Source organism: Epinephelus fuscoguttatus, linkage group LG16, assembly GCF_011397635.1.
Source record: "Epinephelus fuscoguttatus linkage group LG16, E.fuscoguttatus.final_Chr_v1".
Taxonomy (NCBI): Eukaryota; Metazoa; Chordata; class Actinopteri; order Perciformes; family Serranidae; genus Epinephelus; species Epinephelus fuscoguttatus.
The window spans coordinates 37,751,973-37,777,860 of NC_064767.1; the positions used below are offsets into that span (position 1 = coordinate 37,751,973).

Below are 25,888 nucleotides of genomic sequence, written 5' to 3' on the forward strand. Positions count from 1 at the left end.
TATGAGGCGCATGTTGTCAGTGTAAAACAAAAATAAGGCAACACAGCAGAGTACCAGCTTAATGAGGGACAAGCAGCATCTGGGCAAGGAGGTTTAAGTAGCTCAGGAACACTGGCAAGGTGTTCCCAGTTAGGGCAATCGCACCTCAGCTATGAGTTGTGTGAATGTGTGAATATGGTCAGTGTCAGATTGAGTTTATGTTGTTAAACAGATGTTTTGTGCCAGGGAAAGTCAATAGTGAGCAAGGATACAAGAAAATACCTAAGGTTGTTCAAGTAAGGTAAAGCTGCAGTTTCCACTATTGAGTTGTTCAGTATCCCTAGCCTGCAGCATGCTCTGTGTGTGTGTGTGTGTGTGTGTGTGTTTTTATCTTTCCCTTGAGCCTCCCTGAATGAAATGCATAACCCTCCCCTCATCATAAATATCTTTTTTATATATTCACATCAAAGAAAAGCAATATTGGAGCCAAGGCAACGAGCAAACAGCACCAAATGACTCAAACAGACTCTTATGTCAAATGCAACTCCTCCTTAAAACATACTATTTAAGGACCATCTTTTTCTATCTTTATGGTTTCTGGCAAATGGATGTTTTTGGCCAAGAAAGAAAGCATGCCTTTTAAACCCGCCAGCGGGATTCTGTCATAACGAAGCTGTGGTGTGTTGGACCCAAAACGCAGACTCGGGCAGAGCACAGTGATCACAGGTTTATTAGTGGAGACAGAGTGAATCATGAGAGAAAAGAGGCTCGGTGAGTGGAGAGGGGTCCGGGAAGCAGGGCAACGGAGGTGGCTGAGGGCGACAGTGGAGCAGAGGCAGGCAGTGGCTGGCAATAGCAGGTGGAGGGGAGCTCAGTGGATGAGACAGCCGGAGCAGGTCCAAGGGAGCAGCAGGCAGTGCTGGAGAGGATTCCTGGAGCATGGAGACAAAGGTTAGTTCTCACACTGGAGCTAGAACAACAGAAACAAAAGGCTAGAGGTTAGCCTGACGCAAAGTACCACAAAGAAAACTGCAACGATTTGGCAGTGAGTGACTGACAAACTGGAGTATTTGAGCAGAGGCTTGATGAGCTGGTGGGCATCAGGTGTGTCACCTGCAGTAGCTGCCAATGGACCTTTTTCACAGCAGACATTTTGACTTGTGTCAGTAGAAAAAGCACAGGTGAAATTGATAACATTAAGGATGGCTGAGTTCCATTCAGTGTCCCAGTAAGCTAGTAACATTTAGCCAACATGGACAATACCAGGGTCTCCCCTAAGTGGAACGGAGCTGTCATTAGTGTCATTGAACACACCTGTGTCGCTCCTACTCTGACGTGTCAAAATGTCTGCCGTGAAAAAGGTCTATTCCTGGGACCCGCCCCTGGAGGAGAGAGAGTAGCCATTTCTCAATAGGCTCGTTCGAGATGAACTGCGCCTCGCCTGAAAAGCAGACGAGAGCAGGCGGCCGCAGCGGGGGCGGTAACAAAAAGCTGTGGTGAAGTCGGACAGTTTCCCGACAGTTTCCAGCAGCCTTCAGTCCGTACAGGAATTCACAGACACACTTACATCCTGTCTGGAATGATGTCAATTCATTAAAAAAGTGTTCAGACCCACATATCAGTTTGTTTTCACCATCAGTTACACAACATGTTTTCTGTTCACAGAACAAACCTTCAGGTCAGACAAATACAATCTTAATCTCTAGAATTCAACACAAATGAGTAGTTTATCTAAAACGTCATCTTGTTGAGTCGGCATCTGAACCAATGAGCTGTTAGATCAGGTGAGAGCCAGGCGGTGCAGTCGGTGGAGAGCAACTGCAGCGCCTGGCTCTAAAAACTGCGGCCGCCTCGCTCTCGCGGCTTTATCGCCGTCCACTTTTGTAATACGTCAAAGCAAGTCGGGATGAAGTGGGACACAAAACTAACCGGCATGCATTGTGCGCCGATCGCCGGTGATCGACTCTGCGCAGGTCCGCCAGGACGTGTGGAAAGGATGACGCAGTTATTTGGCAAACCACCGTTTATTACTGAACAGTAGCCTACAGGTTACTGTTGGCTGTAACCACGCCAAAACAACCAACAAACAAGAACTTAGCTGTAACTCCAACTGTGCACTGCTCTCTCCTCCAGCTCGCTCCTACACACACCAGCCCCCTCACACATTGCCCTCATTCCCGTCACACCCGTACCCCGCCCCCCTACCTATACTCATTCAATCCCAAACATGCCATTAACTCACAGAACACTGACATTATAACAGAACATTTACTACAGGGTCACTACTATATACATATATATATATATATATATATATATATAGATATATATATATATATATATATATATATATATATATATATATATATATATATATATATGATGTGTATATTCATATATATATATATACCCTCTTGGATTTTATTTTGACGTTTTTAGACTTCACTTCCGCTTCCTGTCTGCCCTGTCTGTGCTACTGTCTGTCCCAAATGAGAAATGAAAAAAGGAATTTGCAAAAACCAAAATCGTTTTTCTGGTTTTTCGTTTGGAAACAAAAAAGGAATAGATCACGTGACTTCGTTTTTCGTTTTTGGTTTTAAATTGAGAAACAAAAAACCATGTGACTCCATGGGTTGTTTCATTCTTCATTCCAAAACGAATAAGGAGAAAAGGAATATTCAATAACGAAAAAACGGCTCGGTTTTGATTGGTTTTTCGTTTTTTGATTGTGACATCAAAAACGGTTTTCTGACATCAAAAATGGTTTTTCCATTCTTCGTTTTGAAAGAAATATCAAAATAACGTTTTTTTCATTTGTCAATTAGAAACGAATTACGAATTATCCAAAGATACCTAGGCCCATATAGCAGGTAAGTTACAATGTTTTTTTTTGTTTGTTTGTTTTGTTTTTTTGTTTTTTTAGGGCAGCGTTCTTCGTATACCCTTTACAATCACTTATCAGTTATAAGTCAAAGTCTTGCTTTGGCTTAATGGCACGTCCATACCTTGTGCAGAGACAAGGCTTAGAGTGATCTGGTTCATGTCCTGAACCCTGGGAAGGTTGCTGTTCTTCTGGTTTCCCTTGTCCAGAGATCAGATCATCCTCACTGATCTCAGGATGCTGTATGGCAGGTGTGTGCTGGTCCACTCAGGTGTCGAGAAGGTGCCGACGGTTGCGCCTGAAAATCTGTCCGTCACTGGTTTTAATGTGGTAGCTTCGTGGAGTCTCTGCAGGTTGGATGACAGTTACTGGTTTCCACCTGCCATCATCCTGCTGGAAACGGATGGGTGCTCTAACGTGCAGTGTTGGTAGAGACCTAGCAGACCTGTCATAATGCTGTTTCTGACGCTGCTGGCATATCTCTCTCCTTGCTTGCACTGTGTTCTGAGGGGTTACCTTAGGTCGTAGCTGCAGTGTTGTTGTGGGTAAGATGGAGCGCAGCCTGCGGCTCATCAGAATTTGAGCAGGAGATTTGTGGCCATCAACTGGCGTGTTCCTGTACTCTAGCAGACTGAGGTATGGGTCTTTCTTGTCCTCTCTGGCCTTTGTGAGGATCTGCTTTGCAGTTTGTACAGTCTTTTCGGCCAGGCCATTGCTCTGTGGATAATGTAGGCTTGAGGTGACATGTTGGAAACCCCATGACTCTGCAAACTGATGGAATTCATGTGAGCTGTAGCATGGCCCATTGTCGCTGACAACTTTACATGGTATGCCATGTCTAGTGAATACTGCTTTCATTTTGTGGATGACAGCAGCTGTGGTGATGTTGTGCGTTCAACTTCAAAGTACCTGCTGAGGTAGTCACATATGATGATGTAGTTCTCTGAGTTCCATGTGAACAGGTCTGTTGCTACAGTCTGCCATGGGTTCTCTGGGATAGCCTGTGAGAGCATGGGTTCCTTTGTGTTGGTGTTGCGATGTGTTTGGCATATATCACAGTTAATTACAGTTTTTTCGATCTCCTTACTCATACCTGGTCAAAACATTATGTCCCTGGCCCTGTGTTTGCTCTTCTCCACCCCGAAATGTCCTGTGTGTATACGTTGCAGCATGTTTGCTCTGAGTCTGTGCGGAATGATTATCTTCTCACCTTTCAGAAGAAGTCCATCCGCCTCTGTGATCTCATCACGGTGGTTCCAGTATTCACTGATGTGTGGGTGACATTTTTTTCTTGTTTCCGGCCAGCCTGACCGAATGACTCGCTTGAGATTGGACAGCCGCTCGTCCTGAGCCGTAACTGTCTTGATGTCATCGAGCCTGTCTGCACTCACTGGAGCTGCACTGATGACAGTGTGTACCTGGGTCTCCTTAGCATCAGACAGTGAACTGTCCTCGTCATCCAGAGATTTTCTTGACAGCATGTCAGCCACTGGGATCTCTTTTCCTGGTCTGTGTATGAGGGTTATGTTGTACTTCTGCAGTGCAAGCATCATGCGCTGCAGGCGAGGTGGTGCGAGTGCTAGTGGTTTGCGGAGTATAGTCTCTAGTGGTTTGTGGTCAGATTCAACAGTTACATGTCACCCATAGAGGTATTCGTGGAATCTTTTACACCCGTATAGGACTGCATAAAGCTCCTTCTCGATTTGGGCGTAGTTTTTTTCTGTGTCGCTGAGTAGCTTTGATGCATATGCAACTGGCCTGCCTCCCTGCATGATAGTTGCACCCAGGCCATTTTTCGATGCATCCATTTGTAGTGTCACTTCCTTTTCGGGGTCAAAATAGGCTAACACTGGCCCTGGCTCGGCCGTGATAGTGTCTTTCATCAGCTGAAACGCTTTTCCATGTGTTGTGTCCCATTTAAACTCCGTGTCATGTCTCAGCAGGTGTCTGAGTGGTGCGGTCACCTCGGCCAGATTGGGAGCGAATCTGGTGAGGTAATTCACCATGCCGAGGATTGTCTCCAGCTCTGCCTCATTTTCTGGTGATGACGTGTCTCTGATTGCTTTTACCTTGAGGGGGTCTGGTTTCAGGCCATTGGCTGTGAGTCTATGTCCGAAGTAGCTCACTTCAGACACACAGATGCGGCATTTGTCCGGATTCAGCCTCAACCCTCTCTCTCTGGTTCGGCTGAGCATGGCTCGGAGGTTGCGGTCGTGCTCCTCTTTTGTCTTTCCGAACACAACGATGTCATCCACGATGCAGGCCACTCCCTCGAGGCCCTCGTATGTCTCATCCACTTTCCTCTGGAACTCGTCCTGAGCTGACACGATGCCGAAGGGGAGTCTGAGGAAACGGTATCTGCCAAATATAGTGTTAAAAGTAGTGAGCAGGGATGACTCCTCACTGAGCTTGATGGCCCAGTAGCAAGATCTTGCATTCAGGATGCTGAAGTATTTTGCCCCAGCCAGTTTTGATGTCACATCCTCAAGTGAGGGAAGGGGGTAATACGGCCTCAGGATTGCCTTATTCAAGGGCCATTGGTCTAGGCACACTCTGAGCTTGCCTGTTTTTGGCTTTTCACATGTTACCAGGGCATTAACCCTGTGGGCTCAGTCACTTTGCAAATTATGTTGTGCCTTTCCATGTTGTCCAGCTCTGTTTTTAAGCGGTCTTTTAGGGCGAATGGCACCCTCCGTGGCGGGCAAACCACTGGTGCTACACTGGGGTCTATCCTGAAGCTGCACTCACCCTGGAATTTACCAATGCCTTTGAAGACATCGGAGTACTCACGCAGTATGTCAGCTGGCTGTGTGTTGCACTTTGCCTCGCTGGTGTCAGTGACCGAGTATACTACCTTGACAAGTCCCAGTTTTTTACACGCTTTGAAGCCTAGGATGGGCGGGCCGTTGCAGTCTACGTTGTGAAACTTCTGGGTGGTTGACTTGTCCTTATATCTGGCTTCTAGGTTGCAGTAACCCTTCACTTTCAGCGGATGCCCCCCGTAGCCAAGTCGCTTGCATTCTGCAGTCATTAGTGGTGTGCCGGGCATGAGTGTGGCAAAGTCTGTTGCAGGTATCATGCTTGTTTGCGCTCCTGTATCAAGTTTGAATGTCAGTTTTTTATTATGTAATCCCAGTCTTATGTCTGCATAAGCACTTTCATCATCTTCACTCTCTGCTGTAACAGTGTCCACAAACAGCTCTGAGTTAAAAATACTCATCATCTCTCTCAACTGTGTGTATGTCTCTGTGTCTTGTTTTGTTGAGAGTATGGGACTTTGATCTGCATGCTCTTGCAAAGTGGTTAAATTTTCGGCACTTTAAGCATTGTTTCCCCTTTGCTGGGCATTCAGTTAGATTATTGTGGTGCCCCCACATGCACTACAGGGTTTGTTTGTCGTCTTCGGGCTCTCATTTGGCCTGCTAGAGCTTCTCGCCGTGCCTGGCTTGCTAGTCTTGTGGGGTACTGCATGCACTTCGTGGCTGTTATTAGCCATAGCTTTTAGCTGCACCTGCGCTAGCTCGTAGGAGCGGGCTATATCGATTACCTTTTCTAGTGTTAGCTCCGGTCCCTGACTGAGTAACTTTTCTCTTACTCTGGGTGAGTTGGTAGCAAATACTATACGGTCCCTGACCATTTCCTCACCATTTGTATAGTCACAGTCTTTAACAAGCAGTTTAAGCTCTGTTACGAAGTGTTCAAATGGCTCACCGCTCCCCTGCATTTTCTCATGAAACTTGTACCTGGCAAATATGGGGTTAGCTTTCGGCATGAGGTATGCTGAAAATCCATCGTAGTACGTTTTTAACAGTTTAGCATTGTCCTCAGTTAATGTCCAAGTGTTGCTGATGTCCCTTTCTTTATCCCCGATCCATAGAAGGAGGAAACTGCATTTTTCTCCCTCCGTCTTCTCTTTGAGCGGGCCGGTAAACATGAGTTCAGCATGTTGTCTGAAGCGCTGCCATGCATCAGGTAAGTTGGATGAATCCCAATCCATCTTCGGGGTAGGGACACCGAAAGCCTCCATTTCGTCTGTTTGCAGGTGGGTTCGTCGTTCTTACTCTGACACCATGTTGTGACTATATGTCTATATTAATAAAATGAGGTACACAGTTGCTCGGGAGCATCGGTCATGCCGTCTGGTTTTATTTACCTTCCACTCTGCACATCCATACAGTCAGGTCCTGCTGTAGCAGTAGTATTAAACATTACATATATATATATATATATATATATATATATACAGTACAGTTACACAAGTTAACTTATTGAGTTGGAATCATTGGCTGACAGCTTGGTCCCCCCCAGTTCAAAAATTCCATCTGCGCCCCTGATGGAGCGGACGCCCGTGATCAGACGCCCAGCGCTTGATGCAGCGGCTGCGGGTTCAAATCCAGCCTGCAGCCTCTCGCTGCGCGTCATTCCCTCTCTCCCTCAACATTACGCTGTTTTGCCATTAAATACAACAAAAGCCCCGAAAATAATCTTAAAAAAGAGGAATTCCGAAGAACTGCAGGTTTGTCAGTGTTAATCAGAAATTAATCTACGTTACATTATGCGTGATTCATGAATACTTTTCATAGGCTATATTCAAAGATTCCGCGGTGTAATTGGCTCATTTACGGGACTCAACACCCCATAATAGCTCCATCTGAGCATAAATAAAGGAGATTACGTGAATCAGGAGTCATTTTACAGCAGTTTAGCAATTCAATTAGACTAAGCTCAGCCTAATATTGACAGAATGAAGAAAGTAGCCTATAAGCAAAACTTCTACCAGTCTGCACAACATTTTTGTGCACTGCCCAGTGTGTTTGGGCTCCATCAGATTACAGTTGAATAAATTATATTCAAATATATGAACTCTGTGTAATGTTTCTGTATTTTCTGTAGGCCTATATTAGACACATTATCACATCACATTACATAGCCTAACATCACTTCACATTAACACACTGCAGTCTGTTCCCATCACGCCTCACGCTGTTTAGCTGCAGCTGACGTGTTAGTTTTTATTTTTTTCATTTCGCGGTCATCAAAATCTCCGACTCAGCTGTGATGAAACAAGCGGCTTTCCGCTTTCGGCCACTGAATAGCACTGTATCTGCACTCCACTGATGATGTCTTTCGGTGCTTGCCGTGAACGCGCGTTCCTCAGGCTGAACTCATTCTGATCAGCTGTTCTGGAACCGAAAACTTGGAGTTTCTCAGCTCAGGCTCAGTCAACTCGGAGATAGGCTCAGAGTTTGTTGAGCCTGCTTCCTGAAATAGGGCCCAGGAACAGACTGCATGGCGTGTCCTTTTGTGAATGAAGTTTAGGACGTTGGGGCACGGTTTGTTAAGATGATGTTGTGTAAAAAGAAGGTGATTAGACCCCGTTTGGGCACTCTATCATTTATCTAACAATCTTTTCCACTCAGATATATCAAATATTACACATTGTGGATTTACATGATCATTGAAGCAAATTTTATGCATTGCCCTTCAATTCTTCTGCAGCAGCAGTTTTCTTTATAACATCAGAGACAGTGAATACATCAGCAAGGCAAATTTTGTCGGGTCGTAAGAAAAGTGACTCTGGCTCTGAAAAGACTTTTGCCCGTTTCAGCGGTTTTCCCTGGACATAGGGCTGCCTAAATCAGAAAGGATTATCAAGAACAGTCTTGCGGGTCATCAGTGGCATGGTGGATGGAGCAGACTCCCGACGGAAAAGAGCTCTAGGTTTGATGCAACGGCCCAAGTTCAAACTCAGTCAGTAGTCCTTTGCTGCGTGTCATTCCCTCTCTCCCCATAACATTATGCTGTTTTGCCACTAAAGTCAACAAAAGCCCAAAAACTAATCTTAAAAAATGAGGAATTCCACAGAACTGTAGGTTTGTGACTGTTAATCAGAACTTAATCTACGTGGATAAATGATACAGTGATTCATGAATAGCCTACTTTTCATATCCTATTCAAAGATTCCGCGGTGTGATTGACTCATTTATGGGACTCTCCTCCCATAATAGCTCCATGTGAGAATAAAGGAGATAACTTGAATAGGACGTCATTTCACAGCAATTATTAACCTCGGCCTAATATTGACAGAATGAAGTAGGCTAAGTAAAGGCAAAACTTTGCAGTCTCTATATCATTGTGTTTGATTTTGAGTTTGTATCCAGTATGTTTGGGCTCCATCAGATGAATAAGAGGAAATAGCAAATTATATTAAAATATATGAACACTGTTAAGATATAAAAATGGTTATATTTTTTGAAGATTAGACATGCATTAACTCATCGCATTACATAATGTCACCATTAACATGCTCTGCAATCTTTTCCCATCACACCTCACGCTGTTTAGCTGCAGCTGCCATAACAGATTCGTTATTCGAATTAACGTTATTCGTTATTAAAATCTCCGATTCAGTTGGGATGAAACAAGTGGCTCTGCTTTTAACTCCGCTTTCTGCCACTGAGAATCATGTTATCTGCACTCCATTGATGATGGCTTGTGGTGCTTGCCGTGAACGAGCTTCCCTCAGGCTGAACATACTCAGAGTTGATTGAACTGATTCTGATCAGCTGTTCTGGAACCGAAAACTCAGAGCTTCTCAGCTCAAGCTCAGTCAACCCGGAGATCAGGATTAGGCTCAATTTGTTGAGCCTGCTTTCTGAAATAGGGCCCCAGGTTGAGGAAGACAAAATCCAGGGGGAGGCAGCAGAGTAACTTAAAACTTGCCATCTGCCGTAAAACCCCAAAGAAGAAGAAGAAGAAGAAGAAGAAGAAGAAGAAGAAGGAAACGGTAAAGAGGGTGTGCAATGTTGTCGTATCCTTGTCGACAATGTGTTTGTATTTTAAAAGACTAATGTTACAGTAAAGGGCTGTTTCATTAAAAAAAAGGGGTGGCTATAGCCGCCACAGTTATGCATTAACGTGCTGTTTTAAGCGTTTACTGAAGTTGCGTTAACTTACCCAGCGGTTGGATTTGTTAGCTGGCTAAACGAACAGTGGTAACGTTAACGGTCCACCCGTCAGAGATGATGGAAAAATAACGGAGCTGTCAGCTCGTTACTGGAAGCATTTGAAGTTACACTAACGTTACCTTTGCTGGACACCGAGCTAACGTTAGTTTAGCCTTCATGGTTCTGCTCTTATTTGGAAGAAGTATTAACGTTATGCCAAGTTGAGTCTACAAATCTGGCGTATGTGTGACATGGCCCTGTAACATGACGAACTGATCATGTTTAACCTTCAGAGTCTATTACTAATTTAGAATCGTTTTAGAGTTTATAGTATATTCTAGAGCTGTATTACCATATGAGGAATATATGTGATAACATTGTTGAATAACGATATTACGGGCGATACATAAACCTATAATAAAATGTACTCAGTGCAGCCCTATTTCTGCTTTCAGTATACAGCTGAAATACAACAAATTGCTTGTTGAATTTAAAAATGAGAGGAAACCAGTTCTACCATAATTTTATTCAACAAATGTAACATTGGAATGGCAACATGAGGTTCCAATAAAAAGATTGAAAGTTTCATGTTAAATTTATGTCTTCTACTGATAGTGTCTTTCAACTAACTCAAAAAATACCCATATGCCACATCAGAGTCTTTTATAGCAATATCTTTATTGTGCAAGTTGATATTGCAATGACGATTAAATCAAAAGTTGATATATTGTGCAGCCCTAGTACATTCTAACGAGTAGGTCATCACATCTTAGTTTTACTGTATGTTTTGGTGGGAGAAGACTGTATCAATTAGACAATTGTGTTTTAAAATTTAGGATTTTCTTTAAATAAATGTTACTTTGTGAATCACATTCATATTTTTTTTCTCTTTGTTTGCTACAGCTTAAAAGTGTACTTTGTAGTAATTTGATGTAACGTTGTCATGTTAGAGTTTAGAACTGTTGACTGCATATCTGTTCCTGTAAATCTCTGTTTTAGCATAGCACTGTTAATCGTCACAGTTTGTTTTGGTCAGAATGTTTTCTCATCAGGTCACTCTCTGTCAGTAGACTGGGTTAATTTACAGTCACTAGTCACTGTCACTGTTTAACACAACAATCTTACATGTACAAAGACTAGAATTTGACAGGCTGACTGACTGACTGTGTGTGGTTATGAATTCAATAGGCAGCTTGTTTCTTTCCAGGAACAGTTTTTACAGTTGAAGATGACGACTTCATGGAGTGACCGTTTGCAGAACTATGCCGACCTACCAGCCAACATGGACGGTGTGGCCATGAAAAAGTATCGACGTGAAGCTAACCACAGGTACGGTGGCCAGTCCTGTTCCTTACACAGATTCTATTCAATCATTTATTTATCACATAGAATTATACAGGTACAACTCCAGTGACATTTAGTCCTTTTTTGCATCTTCTTACATTGTTGGCTGCTACTTTATAATGGTCCATGTTTCCGGATGGTTCTGGTAATCCATGGTTTCTTGTTGTGGAATGATTTAACTGTCCACACATCTGGACTTAGACAAGATGGCTGTATGGTCGCTCCTCTTGACCACGAGCAGCACTGCACTGCAGCTGCATCTGAACGGTGTTTAACAGTGATCCACAGCAGGAATAGGACAGCACCTCACATTCCCACCATCACACCAGTCCTTAGTCACTGTAAAGCACACTCCTTCTCTTGCCAGAGTCCTCGGCTCTGTCAGATCAGCATATAGAAAAAGAGCCTCCTGGTTAGATGGCCCTGTCCAGGATTTAGCCAAGTTTCTGTGAATCAAAGGATATTACAGTTTCTGACATCCCATTGAAAACTGATGTAGCAATGAAGGTAATCTAGTGTACTATCCAACACCTGTACACTTGCCGTCCAGGTGATAGTTTTGCTGTTCCCATTTTCTCCTTGATGTTTACTGATGTTTACATTTGAAAACCTTCACCCTGCAAGCTAGCAGAAGTTGATAGGTGGAGGGTTTACAGACTTATGTGTTGATTTCGTTATTCCAGAAATGGACTCACAGCCACACGCCACTGCCGTCCAAAGCCAACTACAGAAAGCACCACCAACACTTAAAATAGATAAAAGAGCCTGAATGTAGTGCAAATGTAGTGGAGCTGAGAGAGAGGCAGCTGGAAAGATCTGTGCGTATGTCATAATCTTAGTTTGGGATTTAATATTTCCGGAGCACTGAAAATGCAGCAGATGAATGATAAATGATAAAAACAAGTTCACATACATAGAAGAACCGGTGTATCTGGTACCTCCTTCCTCCAGCCTCAATAGGGAGAAAAGGCAGTTATCAGGGTAGCTGGGGTCTGTTATGATTCTCCTGGCCTTATTTTTGCAGTGCTTGATGTAAACATCCTTTATGCAGGGTAGAGCAGCCCCTATAGTGTGTTCAGCCAAACAAACCACCCTTTGCAGGGCCATACCATCCTGTTTGGTGCTGTTTCTTTACCATCCCCATCAGGAAACTTAATGAAATGAAATCTTAATGGTGTGATGCAACTCCTCAGTATTTGAGGGGATATCTGTAATTTCTACAGACATCTCAGGTAAAACAGTCTCTGCCTTACCTTTGTCACCACTGAGTCAGTATGCAGCAGCCAGGTCAGGCCCTCAGTGATGTGGACACACAGGTGTTTGAAGCTATTCACCCTGTCCACCAAGGACCCGGTGATATTAAGGGGGTTGTAGTTCCTTTACTGCCTTTTCCCAAAGTCCAAATTAGGCAAGATGGCGCCCCCAGTGCGGACGCCTGTTACAGCAGCTCCTGCTCACTGCTGAACTTTTCTCAATTTTTTTCTTTTTAACTTTCTTACTTGGGCTTTTTTTCCCTTCAATTTAGCTAGCACTTGTGTTTTGTTTTGGTGTGGAGACAAAGACCACTTTCTTCATAGCGGTCTTTCTTCCATTTTTCTATGGATATGATCATGTGCGGGGACCCCGCAAGCTGCGGAGAAGGAGACAGGGATGTCGTGCTGGAGTGCAGCGCCAATACCAGAGGAGACGGTACAAACCCGTCCTTCCGTCCGTCGTCATGGGGAACATAAGATCGCTCCCCAACAAGATGGACGAGCTGTCGGTGCTGACTCACCATCAGATGGAGTACCGGCAGAGCAGCGTGCTGGTGTTTACAGAGACATGGCTGAACGAGGAAGTACCGGACACGATCGCCGTGCTGGACCGATTCCAGCTCATTAGGCACGACAGGACAACAGACAGCGGTAAGAGGAAAAGAGGAGGGCTGGCTGTGTTTGTGAATGATAGATGGTGTAACTCTGGGCACATCACTATCAAGGAACAGCATTGCTGCAGGGACATTGAGCTGCTGGCTGTTGGCATGAGACCTTATTATTAGGGAGTTTTCTCATGTCATATTGGTAGCAGTGTATGTCCCCCCGTCTGCTAAAGCTGAGTCTGCTTGTGACATTCTCCACTCTGTTACGAGTAGGCTGCAAAGCACCCTCAGGCCCTCCTTCTGATCTCTGGGGACTTCAACCATGCCTGTCCTTCCACCACCCTGCCCACCTTCACCCAGTATGTTTCCTGCCACACCAGGGACAATAAAACACTGGATTTATTTTATGCCAACACCAAGGAGGCATGGGAGGATTACTCCAGATATAAAAGCTGTCCTGAAGGAGAAGCGGAGAGCTTTTAACTCTGGAACTAGGGAGGAGCTGAAGGCCGTGCAGAAAGAGCTACAGAGAAACCTCAGGCGGGGAAAGGAAGAATATAAAAAGAAGATGGAGGAACAGCTGCAGCAGAGCGACGTCAGCGGAGTCTGGAGAGGTCTGAAAACCATCTCAGGACACAAACAACCGGACTCCCAGGCCAGAGGTGACCAGAAGTGGGTGAATGAACTGAATCTGTTCTTCAATAGATTTGATCAGTCTGCCCCTCCCCTGGCCCAGACATCACGGCTGCAACCCCCCACATCCTCTCCTTCACCTTCCCTAGGTCCGTTTCCACTGCAGGAACTTCGGGGTAATTTTACGGGGCCGGGGCTGTTGGTGCGTGTTTCCACTGCAGGAACCACCCCTGAAGGACAGAGTTCCGGAACTTTTACAGGGTCTAAACAAGTCCCTGCTTCGGGGTAGGTACTCAGAACGGCCCCGAAAGACTCCTGGCTGGGGCTTGGGGTTTACTTGGTGCTGATTGGATATACTCAAGGAGGGATGTGATGTCAACAGAAAGCGACAAAATAGCCGGCATTTTTAAAACTCAGCAGACGAGGGTTAGCTTGTTCATATAGCTTCCGCCGCCATCTAATAAAAACTCACTAAATGGCCCGTGAAAAAAATATTTTTTCCAGCGGATATCTTAGTTACAACATGATTGAGCTAGCAAAGCAGTTTTGTGTTGATATGTGTGGTATTTATTCAGTTAGGGGAAGTCACGATGTCTAGAAAGCGTCAGCTGACAGGGACAGCTAACAGCAGCAGCAAAGCTAACATCAGGACGTCATCTGTTAAAAGCCTCCCGTTGTCGGATACGACATGAAACTACTCCAGTTTGCTCAATCATGTTGTAACTAAGACATCCACTGGAAAAAATATTTTTTTCACGGTCCATTTAGTGAGTTATTACAGACACCGTTATCGGCTAACGGCGTCCCTACGTCGCCGTGGTCAAAATGGTCGCGCAACGATTACGTCACATCCAGAGCCCGTAACTTTACAGGAACCTTCCTCGTACTCCACTCTCTCAGTGGAGACATGGCGGTTGAGAGGGCCGAGCGAGAGGACATTCCTGTAGTAGTTCCTGCCCCCCATATAGTACCAGGAACTTCTTCAGTGGAAACGGGCCTCCTTCCACCTACACTTCTGGCACACTGCTTCAACACCTCCCCCAGCCCTGCTCCCCTGGACATCTCACCACCCCCCACTCCTCTCCTCACCTCATCACCTACACCCCCCAGCACACAGGTTACAACGAAAAGGCATGGAGAGGCAGCCTTTGCTTATTATGGCCCTAAACTCTGGAAGTCTACCTGAGGGTCTAAATCTGTTGAAACTTTTAAACGAAATCTTCAGACACACCTTTTCACCATTGCTTTCTCTTGAAATGTGTTTTTATGTATTAATGTTGTTGCTAGGCATTCTTTTATTCATGCTTTCATTTTGTTTTTTATTTCTAACAAATGTCTTGATTGTCTTTTCTGTTCAGCACTTTGTGTTGCATTTTATGCATGAATTGTGCTATATAAATAAAGTTATTATTATTATTATTATTATCTTATCATATCATCTCCTTAGTTTTGTGGACGTTCAGGAGTAGATTGTTGTCTTGACACCAATGAGTCAGGTCCTCTACGTCTGTCAGGTAGGCCTTTTTAATGTTAACTGTGATCAGGCCCACCATAGCTGTGTCATCAGCAAGCTTAATGATGGTGCTGGGAGTCTGAAGTGACTAGGGAGTACATCTGGGGTCTCAAAACGCAGCCCTAGGGTACTCCTTTGTTAAGGATGAAGTTGGAATTAATGTGTCCACCTGGGGTCTGCTTGTCAGGAAGTTGAGGCTCCACATGCACAGTGAGGTGTTTAATTCCTCTTTGATCTTCTCCAGCTGAGTCAGGGTGGCGTGGAGGATATGTGCTATGGCGTCTTCTGTAGATCATTTGCGACGGCAGGCAAACTGTATTGGGCCCGGTGTCCTGGTTAGTGAGGAGCAGATGTAATCCTTACCCAGCTGTTAAAAGCCCTTCATCAGTACAGAGGTGAGAGCCACTGGGTGATAGTCATTCAGGCAGGTTGGTTTTGTGTTCTTGGGCACAGGAATGATGGTAAATTCTTGAAGCACATGGGTATGACAGACTGAGCCAGTGAACGGTAGAATATTTTGTGGACACTGGTGCTAGTGTCCCATCCGTGCTTGTGAACAAGTCAGCCTTTCGAGGATGCTCCTTTCATACCCAATCATGATGATATCACCTGTTACAAATTAACCTGTTTATCTGTAGAATGTTCTAAACAGGTGTTTTTTGTGCATTCCCAGTCTTTTATTGCCCCTAGTGCAACTTTTTTGGAACGTGTTGCAGGCATCCAAATTAAGAATGAGTGTATATTTACAAAAAAACAATAAATTATATCTGTTTTAACATTAAACATCTTGTCTTTGGATTGCATTTTATTTAATATAGCTAGATAGAGTGTTAAAAATCACTGCATTCTTTTTTTAATTTACATTTTATACAGCGTATAAACTTTTTTGGAATCAGGTTTATAGATAGCAGGCTTGGGGGCTATCTTTTTTCTTTATTCTACTGTTCCAAAAATCACCAAATCTGGTTTGGTCACAATAAACCTGAGTTAGATGTGAAAATATGCTTGCCTTTCCCCCGACACCCATGGTCTGTCTGCCTTTGTTTGTCGGTTGTTTACAGTCCTGTAACATTATCCCCACCACTCACAGTTGTTTTTCAGCTCAGCTGCCTGTTCCACTAGTAGAGAATGCAATACATCCTCAATACAGCCTCTCAGTATGAGTTTAGATCAATAGAAAGAAGAGCGTCTGTATTTTTGACTGTGTTGAAAATCATACCGTCAGGTTTTCTACCAGCACAGTGGCCTAGTGATAGAGTGTCCGCCCTGAGACTGGGTGGTCGTGGGTTCGATCCCCGGCCGGGTCATACCAAAGACCATAAAAATGGACCCATTGCCTCCCAACATTTCACTCAGAATCAGGGGTTGGAATGGGGGGATTAGATCACCACATGATTCCCGAGTCCAGCACCACTGCTGCTTACCGCTCCCTCAGGGGATGGGTCAAATGCGGAGAACAAATTTCACACACTCAGGTGTGTGACAATCAGTGGAACTTAAATCTTTAATCTTTTACCCTGGTATGTAAAGTCTTATAGATAGCAGGCACTGGAGGCAGATCTTATCACTCATAGAACATAATAGGGTACTGAGTTGCAATAGAATACAGATTATTCACTGACAAAGACAGTACATCAGAGCCATGTAGCGTAACATCGGTGGTAAGACCAGCAGCCATAAGTTCAGTGGTAATACTACATGTATTCTCTATTACAAAGCTTTCCAAGGGATCTGGCTCAAAACCATCCTGCTATGAGGTATGCCATCCTTTTGTTGTTAAAACAAACTGAGACTACTGACTAAATCACGCTTCCATTTTGATGTTCATGATGTGAATTGATTGTACATTCAGCTCTCATGAAACTCCTTGATCCTTTAATCCTCATCCGTTACTGTCAGTCTGATGTCATCTCTCACACAAACTAAATCGAAACTAAAGGTCAGTGTGCAGCCTGAGCAGAATCACAGATTATATGATAACATTATATAATACGTATTTCTGCAGAAGCAATCAGAGATGTAAGAAAAGCAACAAGTGTACAAGTCTGTTTTTTGTGAGCTGCTCGCAGTGAGAGTTTAACTGTTGATGTGAATCACTGCTGAGCAACAATTCTAAATAATGTGGAACCGAGGAAGTTAAAAACAGGGAAAAGAAAGTGCACAGAAGTTGTTTCAGCATGTCTGCAGGTGACTTTCTAGGCTTTAAATGTATAAAATGATAGTTAAGGTCACGTGGTTAGAGCTGGAAATTAAATACCTATGGTTTTTGAGAAGTGGTCTTTTCTGTAGCATAAAGTCTCACTCTGTTAACTATTTCATTAATTCATATATCATTTAAGTTATCTATCAAACAACAAAGTCAAACTTCCCCCACTGTGGGGATTTTCTGATTTTCTTTGTTTTATATCATTGTAATCATCAATTTAGAAAATAATTTGCAGATGAACTGATAATGAAAATAGTCTTTAATTGCATACTTGGTCATATATCATGACCTGAAATCAAATGCAGTGTCATACTTGTAGTTTGTTGTTTGATTGTATACGTTGTAGTTTATTATGTCTACCTGGCTAAAACTAATGCAATCTACCACCTCTACACAACTGGATTCAGTGTTACGGAGCGAGCAAGCAAACATCAAATTGTTTCAGTTTTTCCCACTAAAGATGTCCTTACCTGCTCCATGCAACAGCAAACAGGCAAAGCGACGTGTAAAAAGAAAAAAAAAACACTCGCCTTGACCTTATTTTCCCCAGGTTTTGCACTCCTGCTCCACCTTTGACCTCTTTTCTGGAGCAACAGCAAGCTGTTGCTTAGACTTCATGGGTTCCCTCTTGTTGCACGTAGTGTATCTAGACATTTTGTAGCGCTTTATCTGCCAGAGTTTGCTTGCTTGCTTTATGTTAGGAAGAGGTGTAAGTCAGCAGTACTGTAATGGAGGTTCTGATGTTCAGTGTCTGTTGAAACTGTTATGAGACCTGTTGATTGAACTGTGTGATCATTTTTGAGGCTGTAGTTTTTGCTGCTGTTGAATTTTGTTGGTGTATAGTGAGAGGCAAGTCGAATAGCTAGTCTAACCTACTGTGAAACTGAAGTTAGTAACCCGAGCTATTATTTGCTTAAACCACTGAAATCAACAGACCTACAGTATATATCATACAGGCCTTAGATTCCTTTCACACAAAACTGTTGCTCAGCAAAGGGAAATACAATCAAATTGTTTATTTGAACTAGTATGACTATTACTTGTTTAAAAATTAGGGTTCAGATAAAATTTCAATCATGAATCATTTATCATTGATGAATCATGATGATGAATCATTGCTGAATCATTGCTCCCATTTTTCACAGGTTTAAGTTAAAGATCTAAGACTTTTTATTATGCACTCAATAAATATATTTCTCTCAAATTTTTATCACAAATTTGGTAATATCTGTGTCAGTGAGCACTCCTCCATTTCCAAGATAATTCATCCACCTGACAGGTGAGGCATATCAAGTAGAGATGTACCGATACCACTTCCAGGATGGACAGACGTGCAATAGATGTTGTACAGAACAGATCAACATGATAAATTAACAGTAATGACACAATGAGACAGAAGGGGAGACGGAGACAGAGAGAGATGCAGGACGGATGGTGATGACAGTAGCTTACAACAGCATTAATGAAAGTAATAATATTATAATTAATATTACAGGCTATTTTGGTACAGTATGTTGAAAGTATATATTAATATCTGATAGTATACATATGTGACAGTAATCATCGATCAATCAATCAATCAATCAATTTTATTTATAAAGCCCAATATCACAAATCACAATTTGCCTCACAGGGCTTTACAGCATATGACATCCCTCTGTCCTTAGGACCCTCGCAGCGGATAAGGAAAAACTCCCCCCAAAAACCCTTTAACAGGGAAAAAAAAAACGGTAGAAACCTCAGGAAGAGCAACTGAGGAGGGATCCCTCTTCCACGCTGGACAGATGTGCAATGTGTATAATAACAGTAGAGGTATGACTAATGATAACAGCAGCAGCAGGAGGCATCTGGCAGGACCACAGCAGCAGCACAACCACACACGTCACACTATCCAGGCACTGCTGCGATATAAGTTAACCTGCGAGACAGTGGAGCACAAAGGCTCCGGAGAAGAAGCTGAGTGACGTGAGGCATTACGTGGTATCGGATTGGTGATAGGCTGTACTCGCCGATACCCGATACTGCATTTTAGGCAGTATCGGAGGCATTTCAGATACTGGTATTGGTATCGGTATAACTCTAACATCAAGATGCTGATTAAACAGCACCTTTACTAAACAGGTGTGCTATGGGGTGGTCACAATAAAAGGCCACTCTAAAATGGGCAGTTTGATCACACAACTTAATGACACAGATTTCGCAAGTTTTAAATGGAGCGTACTGTTGGCATGTTGACTGCGAGAATGTCAAGCTGAGCTGTTGCCTGTGAACTGAATGTTCTTTTCAATATCTTAAGCTGTGTTCAGTGTCTCTTTGAATTTGGCAATACATCCAACAGACCTCAAAACCACAGACCACATATAGTCACACTAGCTCAGGACTTATACATCTAGCAACTTCACCTCCAAGATCGTCTGAGAGCAGCCACCCAGACAGCTGATGTAATAATTTGTTTGCACAGCCAAAGAATTTCTGCACAAAACGTCAGAAACTGTTTCAGGGAACCTCATCTGCACGCTGGTCATCCTCACCAGTGCCTTGACCTGACAGCCGTTTGTCATTGTAACGTTGCAGTTGTTAGGCTGCCTGGATGTACTACCAAACCCAAGAAATGACATTGGATATGTCTGATGGTTGTGAAATGAACATTCATTTCATGGGCAACAGCTCTGGGGGACATTTCCTGCATTCAGCATGCCAATGGCATGCTCCCTCAAAACCTGGGACATCTGTAGCATTGTATGTAATCAAACATCCAACATCAGACAACACATTTTAGAGTTTAGAAGTTCTCTGAGTTACAGATACACCTCTCAGTTTAATGCAATACAGTGTAACACAACTGCAAACTGCAGCCAACAGCAAGTAGAAAGTTGAACCAACAGCTGTCTAAACAGTTTCAACACACACTGAACATTAGGACTTCCATAAAGGATGATCTTATTGTAGGACAGTTGTATTTGACTGTAGTAGTTTTAGCTGTACCTAATAAACTGGCAACTGAGTGTATATTTCCATATTTGAGTGATCATTTGTGTATTTTATACTGCGTATAACATCTTATTTTGGTGGTAATATATTAGAAAGTTTGTGGTGCTTGTCTAACAATACAGACACATAGCAATGAGTATAAGGCAGAGGTACAATTTACACATCAACGATGACAGTATTCTTGCCTGGGTGTTGTCTTATATGTTAATGTTGAGATCAAATATGGAACATCCAGATCCAGACTCTCATAATATTAACCACTTAGACTTTTAGAAAAAGGGTTTTTAAATGTAATATGTCAACATTTAGCCTAATCACTAAAAATCACCTGAACTCATCATCTGATGGGAAACAGTAGGCTATTGGCAGGTTTTTAATTCAGATGCACTGATCAATGTATAAATAACCAGTAGGACTGCATGTCTTGTTGGTGTTGTGGTTGTTTAATTAAAGTGACTCATGATAGTTCACACAAACACAGTCTGCCATGCATTAATACCTGACCTCAAGGAAGTGTTGCTCAGTCAATGCTACTATTTAGTTTTTTCTCCTGTAGCTTAAAAATGTTCCATCATGCTTATTTGTCTGCTGTTATCTATAAGTAAGAAGTGTGCTGTATAAGGCCTAAGCTGTGCAGCATTTGATTTGGAGTGCCAGCTGCCAGGCATTGATTGACCACACATTGTTCTCCCCTTCCAGAGTGTTTGTGAACCGAAGCTTGGCCATGGAGAAGATTAAGTGTTTTGGTTTTGATATGGATTATACTCTGGCAGGTAAGTGCAGTCTGAGCCCTGTGGTATCAGCCTCGATAAACACATAAAGGTGTAGTAACTAATGCCTACACTGTGTCTGCATATAGACTCTGAAAGTACTGGCACTTATCTCACTGATACAGATTGGTATGTGAATAAGATCAGTAGGATACACTTCATACATCCCAATTTTTCAGTCCCACCTAATTTGTTTTATTCACAATGCAAGTCTTCACATATGTAGTCCTCATGACTGGCAATATTTTCATGCCTCCACGCCAGCAACAGCCGTCGCCATATTGGCTGGTGCTATGGAGGAATGAGTAGTGGATCTGACTGAGAAGCTGAGGGCACTATCAGCAGGCAGCCTGCCACTAAAAGTGGCCCGGCCTTAATTATGCATAACTTTAAGCCTTAATAAAATGTAAATGGGCGAGTTACATAAAAATTCACCCTCCATACAGTTGTCATGAAGAGGGAAATTAACAATAGAAAAGCAGTTTTCTGTACCAGGCTGTAAACTTGTTTCTGTTATAAAGTTTGGCATTTTAATATGGTGGTCTATGGAGAATGAGAGGCTTCTGGAGCCAGCCTCAAGTGGATGTTCAAGGAACTGCAGTTTTTGACACTTCTGTGTTGGCTAAATTTTTCAGCCCAGAGGTTGCCACTTGTTTCTACTGCATAGACAGCCCAATTTGTGGAAAGACCATCTTCCCAGAAAAAACTGACAATGACATTGAATGTTATTTGTGAAATTTTGAGTATTTTCTTACTGATCTGTTAATTACATTCATCCACCAAATGATGAGACACTCTTTCTGATGACAAAACATGTTTGAATCGTAGAACACAGAATTTGGAAAAAATGAAAAAACACAGAATTTAGGAAAAATAAAACACACACTATAAAAGGATTTTAGAGGGCTCCAAGCTGTGTGTCATTGTCATCAAGCTTCTCCAATTGAGCATTTTGAAATTTACCAACGCCAAACGCTTTATAATCTCATGTGTTTAACTATTAATTTGGAGTCTGAAGCTTGCTAGCAACACTACTAGGTTTTCTTTAAGTAGGGGTCCCAAACAGACGGCTCTGCGGCCAGATCCAGCCTGTTAGACATTTTCATATGGCCTCCCAGTTCTTAAGAATTTAGTGTTACATATTGCTTGCAGTTTTTTTCTTTTCTGTTTTTTCTTTCTGTTACTTCCAGTTGTTTTTTAAAATAAAGTTTACAGATAAAGACCATAATGCAACACGAGGCACCATCTTACAACAAAAATATGTCAGCATGTGTTTAGAGTAATAACAGGAGTAATACCTAATTTCACGTTTTCTTCCTTATATGAATTAAAAAATGAGACCAAACTTGATATAAATTGCCTGGTTTTGTTTGTCTTTGTGATCAGATATTTTAAAGAAGCCTAATTAACTTGAACTATTCATCAGTCAGGCTGTTTCTGACTCCATGTCTCAGTGGCAGAGAACAATCCTGAAACAATTCCAAGTCTTACTTTTCTCCTCATTTAGCCTAAATTTTGACTTCACGATCGGAGTGAAAAATAGTGAGGGGACAGTCTTCTGCCCTGTTCACTGGAGCACCCACTGTAACCAAAGCTGCTCCTGTCCAGCTGTGTCTGAGGATATTCTTGGCCTGGAGACAGTCAAGACAGTATTTCCATACACCACGGTAGGAGGAGGGGGTTGGGGTTCACATAGGGGTTATTATTGGCTGATATCAGTATGTGCCAATATTCATCACCATCAAACCATTTTTATGGCTCAGAAACAAATAACCAGTTTTCAGTGGTTATGTGCATGTGGACAGCTTTGACACATCTGCAGGGCTGTACAGAGACCATACAGGCAATCCCTATTGGTGTTTTTAGAAGCTTTGTAGGACAAAGTGCCAACATGTGGGGTTGACAAGTGAAGCCAACATCAAAAACTGCAGTTTCTTGAATGACCACTTGAGACTGGCTCCAGAAGCAAGTCAGTTGAGTTTTTAACATTCATGACAACTATGGTGGGGTGAACTTTCATATAACTCACCCGTTTACATTTTATTAAGGCTTAAAGTTATCAAATTAAAGTCACGTCTCCCTTATGTTAGCTTCCAGTTGGAATTCCCTATTGTGCTCAAAGTTAAAAAGGGGCACATGGAACAATATTAAAACCATTCAGCAACTTAATTTACAGCAAATCTTTGGAATTATTCCAGCCCATATTCAAACAGAAAGTAACATTGAATCTTACAACCCAATGCATGAAATTATGAATGTGTAATAATGTCCTTTGAGCTGGGTTTCCTTGTAAATTTCATAAAAGCTGTACAGTAATATCACATCAAATTTGACAAGAATATAGGCAGGAATTCTTTGAAAATTTCATTTAATATGTAAAGGATTTTTTAATAACAGTTCAAATATAAGGAAGTAATGAAGGTGTTGTAATGAAATTTGAGCTGAAATCCCCTTTAAACTTCTCAAAAACTGTACAGTAAAACCATATGAACATTAAGTCATAGGGTAATCCGGAACAGGTTCAGCTAACCTATGAAGGAAAGGTTTTTATAAATGGTCATATATGAATATTATTAAAATATTTTAACTTTGGAGCTCCCTATTTCAAAATTAAAAACCTGTACAGTAAAATAACTTCAAAATGGATTTTATTTAATGTGCAATATTATGTTGTTTTACTTGATATATCGAATTTGAGAAATTATTGCTAGAATACAGGTCTTTTGTTGTCCTTTTTGGCCGCTCAAAGCATCCGTAGCCTAACAACAGGCATCAAAATCCATGCAGCAGTTGGCTTGAAATGACGGCTCACTTGGCCACAGCAAGAACCATTAGTCAGGATAACAATCAAACTTATGTCCATAACTAATGCATCATTTAAAGATGATGCTGTGTAATGCTTATAGGATACATATAATGTCATAATCACACATGTGAAACACACCATCTAAACATTGCCACTTAGTGTCTGTCTGCGGTATCCTGGGTTGCAGCTGTAAACATAATGGAGGGCCCATCAAGGAGGCTGTCATGTGACAAACTGACTGATGGCAGCCATAGATGAATTATTATTAATTGCTAAATGTTCTTCTTGATAAGGGCCACTGGCAGGCCTTCACAAACAAACAAAAATAATGCCTTGACAAAAGGGAGCTTTGGATTTCAAAGGGCAGATGCTTGAGCACCCTCAGCCTCCCTCTTTGCATGTGCCTGCACATCTGCCTGTCTGTCTGTTTAGTGTATAAATCTCCAGAGTATGAGTCACTTGGCTTTGACTTGACGGTGGAGCGCCTGGTGTCAATTGGATATCCACAAGAGCTGCTCAACTTTGTCTACGACCCCTCCTTCCCCACCAGGTTCGTTCTCAAAGCCCTGTCTTTTTGAAATCAGTTTGAATACCAGTGCAACAAATTCATACTCTTAAGTGGGCTTCCTGCTTCCATTATCTGACTGTTTGCCCTCCCTCCCCTGTGTCCATTCTTCTCAGAGGTCTGGTGTTTGACACGATGTATGGCAACCTGCTCAAAGTGGATGCATATGGGAACATCCTGGTGTGTGTGCACGGATTCAATTTCTTAAGGGGGTGAGGTCCACTGAACCCATTGATCTGTCAACATAGTCCACCACATCTCTAAAAAAAAGCAGGCAGTTATCTGCATTGTCAGATCCTTTCTCTATCGCAACTACAACAGTGTTATTTAAATGAAACATAAAGAAGACTTGAAGTCGACAGCCATGCTGGCAGCCCTGTGAGGCTGTGCTTTAAGCTAGATGTTCCAAAAACAATCCCATGCAGATTTATTTATCAAGCACATTTAAAAATAGCAGTTGACTAATGTGCTGTACAGTCACAAACAAACAAACAAACAAAAACACACAAAAAAACACAACACAAACTCCAGTTAAGGGGGGGGTTTAAACACCTGTAGTCGGGTGTATGTTGTCCGCACCAGAGGGAATGAATATATACTATAAGGAAAGTCTAAGTAAGGGATAATATGATGATATTGGGCTTTATAAATAAAATTGATTGATTGATTGATAATGTATAGTGAGCCGGTGACTGTTGAAAAATAATTCCTGACAGGGGAATGGAACCTGAATGGAGTTATTTTTCAACTGTCACCGGTTCACTATACATTATCCCGCTTAGAACATGGCTTACTACTAAAACATTCAGTGATGTGACACAAAATAACGATTAAAGCACGTTATGGCCGTTGCTATGGCATCCCTAGCAACGGAGCAGCAGAGCAGTGGTGATACCTCAAGAAATAAACACCACAGAATTTTGTTGATTGACCAATCAGAATAAAGTATTTAAGAGTGCCATGTTCTAAAGGTTAGGGTTAGTGATACTGCCTACCATTGTTCTATAGCCCATACATGTGAGTGTGGCTTTACTGATGTGTAGATAAAAGATGTCTTGGCATCTGGCTTATAAGCAGCCATTAAGACATGAAAGTTACACAAGATGGAGGTTAATCAAGATCATTTGATAGACTGGATTTAAATTTGCTGAATAAGTATTTAACCATTGTTGGTTCTGTGGAGCAGTGTCTTCATCAGCAGATCCCTACAATGTTAGTAAATCATGTTCTAATAGCACATGCACGTAACAAGCACAGTGGTGGCAGGATATTTCAGACTACTGCAGAGGGAGCTAAAAGAAATACATTATACTCTACAGTATAACTCATGTACCCTGGTTTGACCTTCTTCAGCACTGGTAACCCTCATGTATGTTTGTATGTGTGCTCACTCTG

The 25,888-nt window shown here is 42.4% G+C and overlaps 1 protein-coding gene across 4 annotated transcripts in view; it reads left to right on the forward strand.

Annotated features, from left to right (window-relative positions):
* Nucleotides 1–910: 910 nt before the first annotated feature.
* Nucleotides 911–25,888, forward strand: part of nt5c2a (5'-nucleotidase, cytosolic IIa) — a 47,189-nt gene continuing 22,211 nt past the window's right edge. The window contains exons 1-5 of one of the 4 annotated variants that reach the window (XM_049601205.1): nucleotides 911–930; nucleotides 11,015–11,136; nucleotides 21,052–21,125; nucleotides 24,361–24,478; nucleotides 24,610–24,705. In XM_049601205.1, the coding sequence (XP_049457162.1) occupies nucleotides 919–930; nucleotides 11,015–11,136; nucleotides 21,052–21,125; nucleotides 24,361–24,478; nucleotides 24,610–24,705 (422 nt within the window). In that variant the 5' untranslated portion in view covers nucleotides 911–918. The other 3 variants (XM_049601206.1, XM_049601209.1, XM_049601207.1) reach the window with 3 other exon arrangements.